The following is a 19,666-nucleotide window of genomic DNA, read 5'->3' on the forward strand; positions in this document are numbered from 1 at the left end:
GCTTTAAATAAATCCTGTAATGTTTGAATGCTCTCTCAGATCCACTGAAGGACTTTACAGATCGATTGACTAATGAATATCCAGGGCAAGGACTGAGTTATAACACATTTCTATCTCAACTAGGGAAAATCCAAGACAAATGAGTAGCTCAAACATGCATTGGACCTGTCATTTTAGCCAAGACACTGAACATCTGTTTTGAAGATCTTCAGAGAATAAGCTGGCACAAAAATACTAAACCTATTCTGAATTACTTTGTACAAATATTATTACTGAGATGTTAAAAAACAGAGTGTAAAAGGGGAATTTTATTCCTTAGGTTACATGTAAACACCTTAGGAAAAGCACACCAGAAGTAATGCCAGACTAAGATGTTTCAGGTAATATCAGTCATGTCATCCTTCATGACTTTATGCCAAAACTTCCAAATACTGCACCAAAGTAGCACCCACAGCAAAGAGAAATTTCGGTTGGTTTTGGTATATTTGTCAAAAATTAGCCCAGAAAGCTTATTTCAAAACATGCAAACAATGACAAAGTTTTTATTCTCAGAGCTAAACTTCCACCAACATTCCTATTTAATAGTTTGCCTATTAAATGCCTTATTCACACCAGCTTAGGCAGGTATTGATACTTCAGCCATCAGCTTCTTCATGAAGCATGAGAAAAACAAGTCAGAACAGAAAGACAATAAAATAGTGCAGCAACCCCAAGAACTGTTTCAGACCTCTGAGCTCTGAACATGGTTTTTGTTATTAGCCTCTCCCTGAGGAACCATCACAATCAAAGATGGTAGCAGTGCAACTTGGCCTTACACTTACACAGATTTTCAAAACCCAGTAATGTACGACGAGGCAGCTGCTAAAAACAGCTGCTGTGAGCAGTTCCAGTGCCATGGTGAAACCAAACACTCTGCAACAAGTCAAACACATTTAGCTTTACTAAAAGAAGAGACAAAATATTGAGGAATGTATCTGCGATTGCTTAAAAAAATATATACGTCAAGCTTTTTTATAATAGAAAAACAACAACAACAAAAAAATCTCTAAAGACTATTTGTTTTAAGCATGTTTATTTCCTACAGAATTTAATCCCATCAAAACACCTACTCAATTTAGAATAAATTTACATGTATAAATTCCTAGATGTCTGCAGCTGGAAACTGCAAGCATAAGATGCAATGAACAGTATTTCCTAGTATATGAACCACATTTTTATCCATATAATGTTAATGTGGAAAGTGAGAACATCTACCAAGTCTTAATCTGGATCTACTTGCCACATTATCTCAAATTTCATCTCAATAGAAGAACTGTTCAATCAGAAAGAATCATCATACTGACCTACTCTCTAAAGAAATTTGCTTTTCAAACTCAACAAAAGCAGGAAAATAAGGACTTACTGCTCTTATTATCTAACCAAAAACCTTACTTTGGCTCTCTAAGATTATTCATTTAGACACAACAACACAGACTAGCAGGGGAAAAATAGTAATGAAAAAAAAAACAAACCTGAGTCTTTCAATTCAGTTACCAACAATTTGCACTCCCCTTCATAAATAGGGCAGATAAGAACACATTAAGAGCAGGAGGAGGATGAACAGTTGTCAAATCAATAATCAAGAGAAAAAGGCCAGCATGAAATGCTGAATAATGACCTGGAAACTAAAATGAGGCACTTGAGCTGAAGCATCAATCACCCAGATAGGGAAAGGTAATATTTAGATGACTCCTGTACTCTAAGGCAGAACAAACCACTTGGAAAGTGGCTCCAGTGGCTCAAACGTTCCAGCTGCAGTTTGATGTGTTATCTTAGGTAAACACCTATGAGCAAAGAAAGACCCTACAGGAACAGAGATTACCTCTGAAAACAGAACTGGGTGTTTGACAGAGCAAGCACAGTGCAAACACTCCCAAATGCCTGTACACAAATGTGAGAGAAACAAGGGATTAGTCGAGGGTTTAATTATCAATACTAATTATTAGATAGTTTCATCTAAAGGTGAGGACAGACACTGACTGCTGGCAGAATGCTTTCAACAACATGATATCAAGTACAAGAAATGACCTTTCATTGAAAGATTTCTACCAACAAGTGTGATAACCTAAAGTTCCCTGGGTCACAACATTAGAAATGTGTAGCAGAGAACTATCACACACCATTAACAGGTACATGTATAAATCAGTAGAGTTTCTGCAATTAAATATGTACTAGATACTTTACCTTCATGCCTCAAATTTGCCTACACCTTACCTGATACAAACCATATCTGATTCTTCAACTGAAAGTAAACCAAGTCCTCTAAATTTAAAAGCCATTACTAATTGTTGACTGAGTACCAATTTAATCAAGCCATTTGGTTGAGTTAACCAGATGGTTAAACACCATTCCTATGAAGCCATGTTCACTAATAGTTTCAACACAGAGATTTACAATTTACTGAGAGAAGCAAATACCTGAGAGTAAAACTATGTGCATGTACAGTGCAAAGGCACATTCACAGGCTTTTCAACTAAAAAACATTTAAATGTCTTATTCATTAATCTATTGACATAACAGGTGTTTAAAGCAAGGACCATTTTATAAAAGAAGAGATTATTTCCCCTTGCTTACAAGTTCACACAGGCAGGTAATTTCAAATATTAGTTCTAGGGACTCGATGCTGCAATAACATATTGCAGCCAATTCCAGAAGTAATTAGATGGGTTTCCTCCTTTCAGTTTTTATGAGGTGGATGGTAAGCAGTGACAAAATGAAGTCAGAGGAACCAGCATTCCCATTCCCACAGCAGTTAGGCACAGGAATGGAATTCCAAGGCAGCTGGCTAATAATGAATGCATGTTGGTCCTATGGGTTTTTACCATAACAGGGTTTTATTAATCTTTTCAGTACAGGTAAAGTGTTAAAAACAGACAAATTTAGGTGAAAATGCCACTAGTATCCCAAAATTAACCTAGGAAACAGAATAGAAAGTTAGCATATTGGCTGCCCCCAAGATCCATGCCAAAGACACCATCTGGTTAAGGGTCACTAGCACTTGTGTCTGTCAGCTGTTTAGACCAGCAAATCTTGGTTTGCCTAATTTACAAATTCCAAAAGTCCCAGAAAGTGAAATTCCAAAAGTACCAGAAAAGCTGAGAAAAGAAAGAACTTTTTAATTTAACACAAAACACTTGAAATAATGGTAAAATAGTATCCATTCTCCTACAGTTCTTTCACTCCAACTCCTTGTAACACTGGTATATTTTCACAAGGAAGAGAGACTCTTTACCCAGAGAAACCAGCTCTGCCTTTAAACATACCTTGCCTTGGAAACTCATCCGACTCTCTGTGAACCAGGTCAGAGACTCGATTGCCATAGTGCATCCTGGTGTCATGATCATAGGCCTTCAGTGTCTCGCTGGAGCTGTAGGACTTCTGGGTTGGGACTCTGCAGTCCTCACTGTCCAGGGAAGAGCTCGTGTAGCGACACTCCTTCCCACACCGGCCCCGCGTCAGGGAACGGTGTCTTCTGTCTTTTATATCCATTATTCTCAGTCAGGAAAGCCACTCTTTTATCTGGGGTCAGTCACTGTCACCTAAAAGCATGAAAGGATAACAAAAGTGAGCAATGCTGCTGCCACATTTTGGTTCATTCTACTCTCCCTGACTTGTCCTTGAAGGACAACGCAGCACAGACGGAGAAGAAAGGGAAGATCCACATGATACATCCTTAGAAATTGAAATAATTGACCTGAATGGGTGGGGAGAAAAAAAACGAAATGCTTTAAGAGAATTGCATTCTATCTAAATTATCATCCCATTGAAGAGTTTAAAAAATAACGATAAAACAAAACCACTGTCATCTTTTGATTTTTGAATGAGCCCTGGTAACAAAACAACTGACAGAATTATATTTGTTCCTGTTATGCAACAGTACAAAGAAAAGCAGACTCAAACCAGCCTTAATTATTTCTCTTCTTCCTGCAGGAGGGCTTGCAATTAAGACTGAAGCATGCTGGAGAGTTGCATAGAGGAGATTATTCCTATTCATCCTTAATGCATTACAAAGCTGTACGTTATCCCTTAACGTGTTCACAAGCAGCAGCAACTAATTTTATTGCTCCTGGTTAACATAATTCAAGGCCCTGCTCTCAACAAAAGGTTGGGCTGGGTATCTCCAGAGGTCCTTTCCAGCCTTGACATTTCTGCATAGTTATGATTCTCTGAGCACACTTTGGGAATTGGCTGCTCTTGTGCACCACAGAACATGACTGGATGTGCCTCTTCACAACCCCTCAAGATGACCAGTTTATGCATTTCAGCAGTTGGAGCTCTTGAAAATTGTCTAAATCTCTTCCTGCTCACTGGACCAGAAAGAGAGATAGTTTCTTACAGTCTTCTTACACTCTACTTAATTAGGACACCCTTACTGTCGATATAGACTTTAATATATTCATAGTTAGCATGCATAAACTTCAAAATGAAAGATACTGTAGAAAGCAAGAAATACAGTAAGCACAAGCACCCTAACCACTGGGGTACTAATTATTTTGAGTTGGTATTAGTATGTATGTCTTTCTCTCATGGCATACTATGCCCAGGTCTGTGCAAGTCCTGAGAAATCCTCATGACAAAACTTTTTGCTGGAAATGAAATCTTCCCACGTAAAAAATACTCAGATCTGCTAACAAGTAACAACTGGAACACAACCTCTTGCTTTTCCACATGTGGCTGAGGAGGTGAAGAAATGGTTTTGGCAAATTTAGCTGGGATAGTTGAAGACCTTCACCTTGTCCCTGTCCCCTCCCAGGCCAGGTTGCCACTCACAAGCCCACCCAGTAGAACAGGGCCAGGTCCTGCCCATCAGCTCCACCCAGGACAGAAGCTTTACTTAAACCCTCAATGCTCTTCAGCATCTCCTTCTGCCACCTCTGCCACTAAAGGAGCAAACACCAGCCAAAAGGGATAGAATTGTGGGAGGCAGCCATGTCTTTCATTGTGGTAGTTGTTTGCACCTGCAGCAGAAGAGGTCAGAACACGGGCATAAGTATTGGCTAAATCACTGCTTGTTGGCTGGAACACATTAGGGCCCTCAGAAAGAATAAATGTGCTTGGCCAGAGGAGCTGGTGACCTAGAGAAAAGGCTTCTTGGTTTCCTTTAGATTCTGACATTTAGACTTCTTGTGGTTTTTGGGTTGGGTTTTTTTTTTCTTTCTTTCTCTATTTTAAAGAAGAAAGTTAAGTACCCACGAGAAACAGCTGCTTTAAGCCACCCACAGGTACTCTGCAATCTGGGAGCGATAAGAAGTGTAAACATGCTTACTTTTTTTCTCCTTTTTCACTTATTTTTACCGTTTCAGAGGGGAAAAAAAGTCACAACACACAGAAAAGCCAAAACAAAATCAGAGACATTCAGCACTTAAAACTGACAGGGTTAGTTTTGTAATTTCAGATTAAAGAGAAGGGAAGAGTCAATACACATTCCTGTTGCTCACCTCTCTGAACATCTAATGGCTAAACTGACTACTCTATATCTGGATTGTTCTGTAATATTTATTAAGCTGTAATTTGGTCCTGTAATATTTATTAAACTGTAAAGCACATTAACTGTAAAGCACATTAACACTGGTGGCACAAACACTTGCTTTCATTTAGATTAACAATGCCTGGCTCTTTGATCCCAGTTCAATAGTCCCTCATCAAATTCAGATATCAATTTATTACAATTATGAACGCAGAAACAAATAAATATATTACAGCACTGAGCAAAAACTGCCAATGACTCTCTGGATGTCTTCATGCTATTATTGAATACAAAAGCCTGTTATTCCATACCAATTCCATACTGTCTGTGAGTTCAGCAAACAAACAGCTTTTTGGTTTTGTGGCTGCTAAACTTCAGGCCTTCTGGCCTAATTTCTATTGTCTCTGAAAGAACATTTAATTCCTCGTTACTAGAGTTAAAAGAAGGACTTACTATGACCAAGATAAAACTTCTGAGTATTTCCAGGATATGAGCTCATTAAGGCATCTTCTCAGGTGGACAAGAGTTTTTGAAACTGTTCCCTCAATAAATATTCTTTTGTAGAGGTTTTTTGCAATTACTCTCCAAATACCAAAATAAACAGAAATGGTAAGACAATGCTCTACTGCTGATCATGCCAGGAAATATTCCTCAGTCCCCCACATGTGCAGAACGTGAGATGCAATGTCTGCACTGTTTCTACCATACCAAGTCTAACAGGTTAACACAAGAAAATAAATGTAAAAATATGATAAATATGTCCCAAGAGGTTTACTTTGACTTTTCTTAGGGAAAATCTTGTTACAAGAAGCAGGCCTCATAATAATTTGATGAATAATTTGATTTTTATAATGCCAGACCATTAAAAATTTCTTGAACTTTACTAAATTTTAGGGGATGCTTAAAAACACTGTAAATAAATTTAAAAAAAATATATTTTTATTCAATTACGTATTCATATTTATTACAGCACATTTTTTTCTGAATTTTTTATTACTTCAGGACAACTCCCAAGCATCTGAGACTAAATGCAACAAAATATTCTCATTCTTCTCTCCTCTTCACCTGGGCTTTGGGGATTTCTATGAACTCAAAGCAGTCAGGCAAAAAGCAGTTCCCACAGCATCATCCAATAACCATTCTGAAAATTCAGACAACAATATCACCATACAGTGCTTAAAATACGATGAAGTGAAGTTGTAACACACTCCTAGAAAATCTGTTTCACTTTTTTTTCATACTTATCTTTTACAGATGAAATACTGATTCAACTCAATTCTAAAGCCCTTCCCTGTTAGACAGTGAAATCTTTACGTGATGTTTTCCTGGAAAGGTAAGGTGTGATAGCTTTGGTTAAGAGAGAATAACAGTGAGATTCAATTGGAGTTCAGAACTCCTGATACTCTTGGAGTTGCTTGTCTCAGGGGCTCTCTATGAACGGTTTATTTTGAGTAATTGACCTAAATAGGAACTGGTTTAATAATTTCTTTTGTTTCAAAGGATTTAATACTTCTCATTCTGACCCACTTACACCACAGAGCAGTACAACCACTAAGAACTGACTTCAACTGTTTTTCTCATCTATCTTTGGTTTCATTATCTCAGAAGCACTCAGAGCTCCACCTGTGAGTGAGGTATTTACTCAGAAGATACTTATTGCTGATTTATAATGGCCTGCTAGAGAGTTGGTCAAGCTTCACAGGAGTGTAATCTCAGCTGATCTGGGCCTTCCACTAACAGTCAACCTACAGCAATAAATGGCACGTGCTGTATTTGCTGCTGACGTGCTGAGATCCTGTGTGCTGCTACTACACGAGTCTAATACACTTCCAACTCAGTATTCACCCAATATTACATTTATTGTGCTTATATGAAGACCATTTCCCTGGACACAACTACAGCAGTGGTAATGGCAGCATAAGAGGGGTAGTCCAAGGGCATGAAAACACTATGACCTACGGGGAGAAGAGGGGTGGGGGGAGGAAAAGAGAGAGGAGCTGAGAAGTGAAAACCTGTTTTTTTTCTTTAGTGGTTTTAAAATCTTGATCACATCTTCTGTTAGCACAGTCAAATCAACAGGAGGCAAGGAGGGAGGGAGGGCCCAAAATGAATTTTAATGGCTTGGCAAAGCTTATGCCAAAACTCTCTTCAAATTTAAAGTTGGTTCGTACACTTATCTAACTTAAGTCATGTGCTTGTTTCCTGCATTTTCTAGTGATCCTCACTCGATTACAGTGCACATGGCCATTAGAACTGCCACTCACAGCAGGCAGAGGGCAGGAATCACTTGGAAGTTCAAGGGAAAACAAAGCCCTTTGCTGTGCCCCAAAATCACCTGGCACAGCTAGATCCAAACATTACTGTAGTGCACAGGGTATTGGAAACAGCCTTTTTTCCCTCCTTTTTAGTTTTTTTTATTTAAAACAAGTAGTACATCATGTACCAACCTGTTCATTAAAAAAAAAGGTCTCTTAAAAGCCTGTACTCCTTTTCAGAAGCAGCAATTGAAAAAAGCTTGTGATTCAGAGATTCAAACGCTGTTGATTATTTTATGCAAAGGCTGTTTCTGAACTGAGAAAATGCATTCATTCAGCTTTGGTGCAGTACAAATTTTCAGGTAAAAATTAAAACAGTTATTTAAATGCTGTGGGTTTTGATGATTTTAATATTAGTGAAAAAGTACGTCTCTATTTCCGCATCCCCTCTGCCTTTTTTTTAAAAAAGGCAATAAATAAAATGCAATTTTAAAAACAAATACTACTATAGTATGTACACTTTGTTAGATGAAATAATGTTGATGACAAATACACTAGTTTTGATTTGCACCAAAAGTCAAAGTATATTTAGACAGTCTGTTGGGTGTAATAATGCTACCTCATTTTTCACTGATAAATTGTTAGTCTGATTTTTCGTATTCTTATTTTTTTTCCTCTCCAAATACTGAATTTTCCATTTAGAGTGCCACTCTACATATGTGTTAAAAATTAGATGTGTTAATCATGACACGGGAAATAGCTATTTCAGAACAGTTGTGATAAATGATTCAAGTTAAGTAACAGAAGACATACAGTGCTTATAGGCATTCTGTGTTGGGCTTTACTTCAGAGAACCCCTGCTTTTTAAATATTTTTTCCTTTTAATAAATAAAAGCTATAAGAAGTATTAGCAGACTAAGGACAATCAAAATGGTACACACAACAATAAAATCAAGCACTGTGCCAAATCTTTTTCTCATAGATGTATTTTTATCTATTTAAACATACATATTTTTATTTCTGGACTATCTTCTGAGATTTCTGTACTCCAGGAACTTACAAATCCCACAGCTGTTTAAATCTATTATGAAAATAACATCCCATTAAGAAAATAACATGCCATCAAGAACAGATGAAAAGCCCAGGAGCTACAAGACAGTTTTCTAAGAGTCAGTCTCACATCATTCACTGGCTGCTAAGGATTAACCCCTTATTTTTCCCTGTGTGCTGGGCCATGAACCAACCAAGTCTTCATGTTCATCTGCTACAAACTGAGTGGTTCTCCCCCCTCTGAGAGCATGAGAAACAGCAAACTTCACAAACACATGGGAAAGGTTCCAGAGCAGGAAAAAAATTACTGGCATTTAAGCCTCCATTATGCAAAACCAATGTAGTGCTTTGACAGCCCACATCGTAAATTTACTTGATTTTTCTTGAAAAGTTATGTTAAATTCACTGAAATATTATTTGGATCATCCACAAATCAGTAGCTGATCACCAAAAGAGAGCATCAACTATCATGCTGATTCCCATCCCAGAGGCTACACCAGCAGATTGTGTCCCAGTGACTCAGAAAGGTGGCCATGCTTTGGAAAAGCTCCTTTTTCAGAGACGGGCTTAAAAACCCTGTAAAGCAGCACTAAGCAGAACGTTACTAGTTATGCAAATGATGCTGAAATGACATTTTTTCTACCTAGATACACAGAGGCAAAACAGTAAAAGAATTTGAAGGCCAAGTAAAGAAAAGAATCTTCGTGTATTCTGCTGGTTTTCAAGCATGTGAAGTTTTCCAGTTTTTCCTGCTGGAGAGTGTTCTTCCTTCTTTTTGGAATGAGGCACTGAGATTCCCACCATTCAAAAAACATTCCCTCACACCAAAAAATCTCAAAAAAAAAGAAAATCCCCACAAACAAACAAAAAAAACCAAAAAAACAAACAAACCCAAACAAAACATCCAAAACAAAACAAAATACAAACAAACACTTTTACCCAGGGATAACATATTTCCACTCCTAATGAGCAATGAGAGCTAAATCTGTACTATCCTTATTCTACCCAAAAGGTCAAACACCACAAGGGTAAGAGTCTCACCTGAGGTCACACAGTAAGTCTGCTGCACACTGGAAACCTCAGGTTCCAGTTCTCAGTTTCCTGCTCTCAGAAGAATTGTTATCTGCATACTCCTATCATTCTATGCAGTCAGATGAAAACAAAAAAAAGCAAATAAAAAAACCAAAACAAAAAGTCACCACAGAACAATACAAGCCAAGGTCTCTATTAATATAAATACTTAAAATCAGTATAGCTGAACAAGTTCACAAAATGGATTTAAAGATCAAATATGAACCAGTCACTTCAAAAGACTAAGTTTGCTAGAAGTAATTGCCTAGAGAACACTATTAGTCTTCTACTGCCTAGAAGGAATAAACAATAATATTATCTACTGCTAAAATGTTGTTAATGAAGAAAGGTAGAATAATTTATCACTGTATAATTAAGACAATGCAGTTAAGAATGCTTTAACGATTCTGTATTATAGTTTCCTATCACTGGAGAATACTTTTGAAACAGGGAATAATCGTCTAAATAATTTTTGATTAAGTCCTTGATCAAACTGATCAACATTTAGGGAAATGAGATAGATCTAAATGCCCGTACAAGGAGTGACAACTTGCTTTATTTAATTGTCCATTGGTGATGCACTTTTTTGATTCTAATCCTGGGGTAGAATGCTGTCTTTAATTAGGCTAATGGGATTTTTAACCTTACTAGCAATGGAGCCAAGACATCAAGCTGGTTGGAGCACAAATTGTGCTCCAGCCATTCCCCCTCTTTTGCTTTCACCAACACTTGGTTCATTTAATTATTTGCCAGAATTTTCCAGTGTTCTGTCCTCTTGTCAGGCTGCTTTGTCTTTCCATTTTCTTAAAAACCTTATTTATGCCCACAGTTTCAGTTATGGATTTGAATGCTGCTCATTTCCACAAGCCTTTTTCTAGACCCAGGCTAATCCATCAGCTGTCCCTGGGAGCTCCTGGGCATGGTGCTTCCACGTCAGACTCCAGGGGGTTGATGGAGGACTGTGCTATCAAGTCAGAGAAATGTAACTGTACTTCTCTTTGCACCCAAACAGGTTCAGTGTCAAGAATTTGAAGACAGTTCCTTCCTGATTCTTTTCCACTTCCTTGTGTTAAAACATTCTGTAATTCTACACCCGTTGGGCACCTTTGTTCCTGCTGGCAACAGCAAAAGCTGCACCACTGGGAAAAAGATCAGCCAAAAGAAACCCCTTTGGAATGCACCTTTCATTTCTTGTTTACTCTTAACAGATGAACAGACGGTTAAGGGGGAACTTTTCCAGAATCTGAGATCCAGCAAAGCTCCCGTGCCCATCTCCTCAGAGGATGCTACTACAAGATGATCACACTGCTGAAGAAGTTTCTTAGCTATTTCCAAACCTCTCCAAGACTATTCTCAGAACTCATCAAATGTAGTAATCATGCAAGCAGTTATGAGTTTAGGTACTTTACTTATCACTTCAGTTGAGAACACCACCTGCTTTTGACTCTACACTTACATCATTCTCTCTCATTCTGTCCAAGAAACGCTCCCTTTCTTTCTTTAAAGCCTCCATGGAATCTCTCCTACTTCAATCTGATACTAACAATTTTCATATGCTCATTAGCAAGATACTTTAATATGCTTTCTCCCTGCTAGCAGTGTCAACCTACGAAAATATCCTTTGAAGAAGGCTTTACTAGAGACTATTTTTAAGGTTATATAAACTTAGGATAATAAAATTCAACAATATGTTAAAATGCCTAACAGTAGAATGCCAATAAAGCTATTTCCAATTACACAAGTAAATAATCCACTCAGCTAGAGGCCTGATACTCCTCCCATATTAAAGAAAAAAAAGGGAAAAAAAAAAGAAAAAAGGAAAACAGTCTTTTTGTTTGTGTAAACTGGTAGCCTTACTCTTTGGGAGTTCTTTGCCTTTGTAAACACACAGATTTTATCAGAAATAACACCTTCCTGAAGTGATTCTTTGTTTTAAAGGTTCAAGGTAAGCTAAGAAAATGTTAAAAGAAAAAAGAAATAGGAATGGAAGACAACGGAACATCATGATAAGGCACACAAAATGGATGACATTATAGCTCAACAGCTTCCATACAAGTATTTTCTGAAGCATTTTAAATCCTAGATTGCCTCAGCCAGCAATGAAACTTGGCATAATAAAGTAAGAAGGATGCACTGTAAGTTTCTCAACTAACAAGTGTTGTTCCATCTTCCAATAAAGGAAAACAAAGTGCTTTATGGATAGTAATTAAAGCTTGCAATGATGGAGAAAATGAATACAACTATTTTTAAAAAATGATCAACTGTAACTCAAAATCTCTGAAGTGAATTTACAGTGTCCACACAGTAAGGGGTTGGCAGGGACAGAACTGAGGTCCTGTCACCCTGAAAGCTGGTCCACCCAAACCTGCAGTGCAAGGTTTGCTTGCCTGTTATCACAGCAGAAGAGGGCAGAGAGAGTTCCCTTCATTAAAGGTAAACTTTTGAATAATTAAGAAAAATAAACTTCTAGGAAATCAACCTGTCCAAGATCACAAAAAGCAGCAAATACCTCATAATACTGTACAGCCACTATGCAGACATTACCACATCCTCTGTTCCATCTCCAAATCACGAAGGAGAAGGCCACGTGCTTCAGCAGACATGTTACCTACCTCAGCATTTAGGGCAGCACATGTCATCTAATGTTTACTCTCACACTGCAACTTCCTTCTGCAGAATTCTTGGATAAGACCATCATTTTGCTTACTATCCTCTAGCTGTGTCTCCAAAGAAAGCCTGGCATTTGCTGGTGGGTAAGGGCTTTCTTCTGTGTCACACTGTCAGCAGTCACTGCTCACGTGCTGAGCTGTCAGGGAGAAGCCCATCCTGGCTCCTCAGCTGCCACACTTCCCAACCCTGTACAGGAGCTTCATCCAACAGCCAGCAGGAGGTCCCTGGAGGCAGCAAGGGCTCAAGCTGTACCAGCACAGAGCATGGGAGCTCAGTGGGGATACTCTCAGATGAGCTACTGCACGAGAAATGCAGGCAACCATTTCCCACCCACTGTGTGGCAGTTCCACAAAGCAAGAGTCACAAGGAAGTAACAAGTCAAAAAATGCTCTTAAAACTTCAAGGAATCTTTACAAAATCCGTTTTGTCCTTCCTTTCCATTGCCCTTTCACAGACTGAACAATAACCAAGCTGCAATGTCTGATTTCTTCTCGAGACTAAGCTCCCTGCACTAAAGCCAGCCCCCACAATTTTGCCATCTGGTGCCTGGATTGCCGTGCATCCAGCACAGAGATCCCTACATTCTTCAACTGCCATGGTCAAACTTCCCAGGCAAAAGCATCAGCACCCCGTGAAAAGGAGAGAGATCAAACCTAAGGGAACCTGGCAAGTAATATTTAAAACAAATTTAAACCAAATGTTGTTTCACCTGCCACATTTAGCTATATCGCTGAATCTTGCAAAATAAAATTTATCACTTCAATGGAGACACTTGATTTGAACTAAGTATTTATTGTATCTGTACAGCTATACAGACATCCTGATCTACATTCACAGTATATGGAATGCATAGTGTTTTAAAATTGCTTATTCTCCAAAGGTATTGGAATTGATAAAGTTTATAGCTCTGTTTTTCAAAACAGAAAATTAACTGGAGATCCAAAACTTAGTTGATTCTTTTTCTAAGGATTAGACATTATGTATAGAAACAAAATTAATAACTCAGTTTAACAAAAATTACATTCTGAAACTAGAATTCTCTGCAGTTATAACCAACTTGTTAAAAGTTAAACATAAGCCTTAAAGTGCCCTCTTTGTTCCAATGCTGTATTACCCACCTGGGTAAACGATTTTTTAATATCATTATTTTTAGCAGAACTTTACAGATGGCAACAATATTGCATTGAGTTCTCCTCCCACAAAACAAGAAAGATGTGCACAAATTGGAGCAAGTCCAGGGAAGGATGCCAGTGTCTCAGAGGACTGGAGCATGTGATCCATGGGGAAAGCTGAAGGAACTGGGCTTGCTTCACCTGTGCAGGGATGGCCAGCAGTGGCCTGGCTGTTCCTAAGAGGCTGTGAAGAAGGACCCAGGGGCTTTACTGAGGGGAACCAAAGGGGAGTGAGAAATCAGTGCCAACTGAAGTACTGGAAGTTCTGAACAGAAATCAAGTGGGTAAAAACCACTATGGGAACAAATAGGCACTGGAGAGGTTGCTGCAGGGGCTGGGGGATTTTGCTCATATTCAAGACTCAACTACACAAAGCCCTTAGCAACCTGGTCTCAGTTTAGCATTGAAGCTTGGATTAGGTGAGCTCCAGAGGCCTTTTCCAGCATTAATGGCCTGTGACTATGATAGTCTTAATTTAGGAAAAGTTCCATAGTAGTAAAAAAGTTTTAAAAAAAAAAAAGAAGCCAACGCAACTATTTATTTCAGAAACAAGCCTGTAAAGTGAACACATGATGCAAGTTCTGTAAGCTGAGCACAAAGGCTTAAAAAGCCAGAGCTTTATAAAATAAAAAAATCATCTAAGCTTGCAGGTTTAAAGCTGAGTTCAAAGTTTGAACGGCACAATAAGGCAGAGGCTGCATTCTGCCTGCAGACATGTGCAGCCTGCAGAGGGCCAGCAAACATCTCTGCTGTGGGGTCCCTGCTACAGCCACACTGACAACACAGAAATGGAAAGCCAGAGAAAAATGGATGGGCTTTGTTGCTTCTTCAGTTTCACAGTACAGACCATTGAGGGAACAGCAAATGCCTGAAATACAGTTCTAGAGTGAAGAAATTCTACAGGAACTAAAAAGCACAATTTAACAAAAGTAAGAAGCACAAGCTCTATCACAACTCCCAAGACACTACTGCAAGCTCACAAGTTTCCAAACATGTCATTTGGCAGTGTTGACTTTGAAACAGTCCCTTAAAAATGTGAAAACAAAGCCAAAAGAAAACAACTCTGCCATATGTTATAATGACAGTACCATAACTCTAAAGAAAACAACACATGAGAAGGAACTGTAACCTCTAACACCCACCTCTCCACCAGTCAGAGCCACATTCCCATGTCCTGTAAATCAATACAAAGCTATTCTTTTTCCACTGAAGATTTTGTCTCTTGTTTGGCAGCCCAGCAAGTATGGCATTAACCTGGGCCTATCCTAGAGAGATGTGGCCAGTGACCAACTTGAGCTCTGCACGTGTGATACTCAGATATATGATACATTATTCTGTCTGAAAAACTATACACTAGTAAAACAGAATAAAAAAAAATTATAGCTAAAGCTGTTACAGTGATTTACCAATCAAATCCTTCCATTTCTATTCCCACTGCTAAATATGGTACATGAACCCACAACCCCACAGAAGTCAGTGGTGGTTTATCTTTCTGTGCAATCCCATCTGCTAAACTGCAAAAGGCTTGTTGATTTTAGCCAATATACTGGGCTGGAGGGGGCAGTTAATGTCTCCTTTCTGCTGTATTTAATTCAAAGCAGGGGCCATTCTCTGAATGTTCTTGGCTAGAACACAAGCTACTAGGGCTGGGTATACAGACAGAACAGTAGCCCAGCAGAAACTGTGAAGGAAGGAATACTTAAACTCATTACATGAACTAGTGCTGGTAGTTCTTGAGATGTGCAGAGTCAGTAAAGTGTCCTAATAAATCATCTCCTTTGTAACCTCTCTTTTCTGCAGTTATGTCTCAGATGAGTTCCTGTTCATGATGACAGGTCCAGAATTTTCATGTTCATGAACTTGTCCCCCAGACACACACATGTGGCTCTAGATGCACCTCATCCTGGACAAAGACTGCTCTAAGTAACATCCTACTGCCCCTTCCACCACTGATTTTACTGATGCTCCACCCTTTAAAGAGTTTCTCCTCATCTCAAAGAAAAGCACAGCAATCCCCTGTTCTAATAAATGAAGTTACTGAGGCAGAGAAGAGCAAAGTGCAGAGCAGCCCTGCTATTTACAGCCTCCCTTGGCTGCAGTAGGTCATTCTGCCTTACAGGCAGTGGGAAAAAAGAGTCTCCTATCTCTGTACCTCTTAGAGCAGGAAGGAAACTGAAACAAATACTATAAATGGTTTATTATCCTGAACTGAAATCAATAAACTATGAACAGTTGTAACCTAATTTACTAGCAAACAGAACTGAAAAGATATCTGACAAAGCTTTTCATATACATTAAGAGCCATCAGATTGTAATTTTAGGTCAATATCAAGACACACAATGACCTAAGTAAAATGATCCATATACCATTACCAATTTACTCAGTTGTCCAAATTACCTCAGTAAATTCTAACTTGCATGAAAACTTTTATGAATTATTAAAATTAAAAAGGCAAACAGTAAAGGAGAGAAGAGAAATCTTTTTCTTGATGCCATTGTCAGTGACATGCTCATGTTGCTCTTCAAAAGCAGGTTCTGCACAAGCAGTGGTGGAAACTGTGACTGTGAGCTCCCAGAGGAGGCAGATCTGTGAGCTCTGTGGCCATGGAAGGTGGTCCTTGGGTACTGGCATGAGAACTCCAGGTACCTCAGAATTAAAGAGCTTTTTACACCCCTTAGACCTCTCATACTTCCCAGAAACAGAGCCTCCTATCCAAAAAAGAGCAGGATTTAAAAGTGTATATTTGAGTATTTAGTCAGTGGCATAACTAAAGCCACTTAAAGTGACATCTCTCATGGCACTGCCAGAAGGTTTCATGGAGGACAGAAATCATTGATTCTGAACAACAGTAGTTCTGCCTTTTTAATAACAAAGAATAACAGGAGACACACAAGATTGTATGTGAACTCAGTGCATTAGGCAGCAAGTAAGAATCCCTCCTGTATTAGTGATTCAAACTGCTTCACTCCAGCAGCAGCAGCTCCCTGCACCACACAGCCAGCTTCCTATGGACAGGAGCTCTGTGCCTATACAAACAGCTAGAATTTAAAGCAGGAACAGAAAACAAGTATTTGTTCAATTAGACTGGGAAAAAACCAAAGCAAAACAAAACAACAAACACCAGGGTCTGTGAGTAAAACACTAGGCTGGTTTCAATTCTAACACCATTAAAGATACATGATCATTATTTTTTATTTCAGCTACCAAAAGAGCAAAGGATTTCCATTCACACCACTCAGCAGTCCCATTTCATGCCCATTTCCTGAGCAAAGCTAAAAGTTTGACAACCCCCAGACTGAGCAAGCACACTAAGAATTAACAACTGAGAGCAGAAGCAACAGGAGTCAAGCTTCAGCAATTTAACAAGACTGTCCAACTTCACACTTTGATTGAAAGGTAAGTTTTAGTCAAGATCTGATATATGTACACAACTTACAGATTCCCTTGCTTGAATTTTTGCACTGGGGATTCTTTTAAATAAACAAACATGCTATTTATTTATTCTGGCTATAAGTCCCTTTTCTCATTCTCATAAAAATATTGGCAAGAACAAACTGCATGAATCCTTGTTGGTTTAATACATTTTTTTAATGATTTAGTCTTATTTTTGAACTTCTGGTCAACTTTCAACTCCATTTTTTTAGTATTTAAGTAGTGTGATAGCATGGTCACAAACTAGAATAATAAAATGGAAAAAGAATAAAAAAGGCACCGAGAAAAGAAATACAATTCCTTAGGAACAGCATTCAGATTGGGCTTATCTCTGCAATTTGGAATTGATGATTGTATTTATATATTACAAGATCTGCAGAGGAGACATTCTACAACACAATCTCAATGCCTAAGACTTGGGCAACTCCTCAAAACAGAGACCTGTAGTAACCTAAATTGCAACTGAATTCTGGAAGTAGAATAACCTCTAACTGAAAAGAGTGATTTTTAAGCGTAAAATAAACTAGTTATCTTATTTCCTATAAACATCTTCATGGGAATCTATATACTCACATAATATCTTGATGGAATCCTCAGTTTTCCTGTTGGATTGGCCTAAATTTTCAAACCTAATATCAATTCTAAAAGTTTAGATATTCTAGCCTGAACAAGCAATGTTTCTCCTCTGTCTTGCACTTGTGAAAAATTACAGATATTTACTTTTTTTTAAAGTCATCCATCTGAAATATTTTTATATTCAGTATAAGAAAAAACTTACATGAGGCTGCTGGAATGTTTTCCAATAATCAAGACTACAGAATTAGAAAATGTCCCATTTAGAAATTGAGTTTTGAGTGATAAGAAGGAAATACAAACTGGTCCCTAGTGCCCTGCCTCCATTTAGGCTGCACTGATGTCAGTTCTGACACAGTGCAAGTGCCTCATCAGGCACATGGGGCAGATCAGGGCTTTGAACATACATGACTTAAAAATTGTGATTCGACATGAAATTGTGACATGTCAGTAATTAGATTTTTTAACTGAAGAATCAGAATTCTAAAAAGTTATTTCTTTATATACAGAGACTTGTCCATACTTCCTGAGAATTCCAGAACTCAGATAAGTCTAAGTCTGCTTACCTATGTAGAACCAGGCTAATCCTCACTTGGTGAAATAATATCATTTATAAGAAGGGCCAAAAGCATGTTCATTCCCTCTAAGAACTTAACTATGGAAAAGCAAGGTGTCACATCATTAAAAACACCCGAATTTTGTACTAAAACATACACATATTAGTTTCCCATTGCTCTGTTCAAGCTCCACAGTTAAACCAAACCTCTCAGACTCCAACAGAGCCTGGTACAGTAAGAACAGGCAAAGTAACAGCAATGGAAAAGCTGTTTTTTGGGGGAGCAGAGAACTGTGCCCTACATCAGTGTGTGCAACAAAACAAGGAACACAGAAAGGGCCCAAACCAGATGCAATGGACAACCAGGTATTAAATTTGTAGGGTAGCAGGTAAAACTAAAAGATTTTTCAAAAAAATAAAATAAATAAAAATAAACCAGAGTATGGTGCACACATTTCACAGCATTGTACTGTAAATACTGTAAGATTTCCTTTTTCTGTTTGTAATCAGAACTTCATGAGCATTCTTTGGGTTTCAGCTGCTTGATTTTGACCCACTTTTGTATCTCAGCATTTATAAGCTTCTTAATTTTGACTGTTCCCCAAACCCATCTGCATTTCTGGAAATTGTGCTCCTTATTTCTCTTGGTTTCACAAATTCTAGGTGGAGTTGCATTTGAAACAATCTACAATTCTCTTTATAAATGAATCCAGCACAGGGCAATAGCAGAGATTTGAAGAATTCGGCTATTCCTCATGTGCATTTCCAAAATTACTGAAAATTAATGAGTTTCTACTGTGTGAATTTATATGCAACTCTTTGAAGTAATCATTACTACCCAGGAAAAGCCAATTGAAGAAATGAGTTGATAAAAGAAAATAAGTAATACACTATCCCTATACCTGCTGTACCATTCAACAACACTTGTAACTGCAGCCCTGGATCCAAAATACAATAATAAAGCAAATTCCACGTCCAACAAGTAATGCTGACCAAAATTATGAATTTCTAAGTATGCTGAACATGCCTTAAAAAAGTGAAGTCTAAAGACTTTTCTTCCCTGGAAGGCAAGTCTTTTCTACCAAGACTCAATTCCCTTTTGTCCCAAAATAAATAAGATTTCACACACAATTGAGTTTATCTGCCTCAAATTGATTAAAACATTAAAATCAATCCTTAAAAAAAAAAAGTATAGTTAAACAATCTGATTATTTCTGCAAGTCTTGCAGGAACACAGATGTGCTGAATATGAAATTCACTGTTGAAAGGTACTTTGGAAGGTATTAGGCATTACTAGGATGCTTTCAAAACATGTGCAGCCACTTACAGAAAGTATTCAGGTGCTTTACCCAGGTTGAAAGGAAGTGCCTTTGCACAGTA

General features: G+C 38.2%; 1 protein-coding gene across 18 annotated transcripts in view; it reads right to left on the reverse strand.

Annotated features, from left to right (window-relative positions):
* Positions 1–19,666, reverse strand: part of TENM2 (teneurin transmembrane protein 2) — a 1,078,265-nt gene that overhangs the window by 484,557 nt on the left and 574,042 nt on the right. For all 18 annotated transcript variants that reach the window (XM_064671589.1, XM_064671588.1, XM_064671590.1 and 15 more), the window contains one exon: positions 3,303–3,578. In XM_064671589.1, coding sequence (XP_064527659.1) covers positions 3,303–3,528 — 226 coding nt within the window. In that variant the 5' untranslated portion in view covers positions 3,529–3,578. The remainder of the gene's footprint in view (positions 1–3,302; positions 3,579–19,666) is intronic.

The sequence above is a fragment of the Pseudopipra pipra genome, chromosome 15, assembly GCF_036250125.1.
Source record: "Pseudopipra pipra isolate bDixPip1 chromosome 15, bDixPip1.hap1, whole genome shotgun sequence".
Classification (NCBI taxonomy): Eukaryota; Metazoa; Chordata; class Aves; order Passeriformes; family Pipridae; genus Pseudopipra; species Pseudopipra pipra.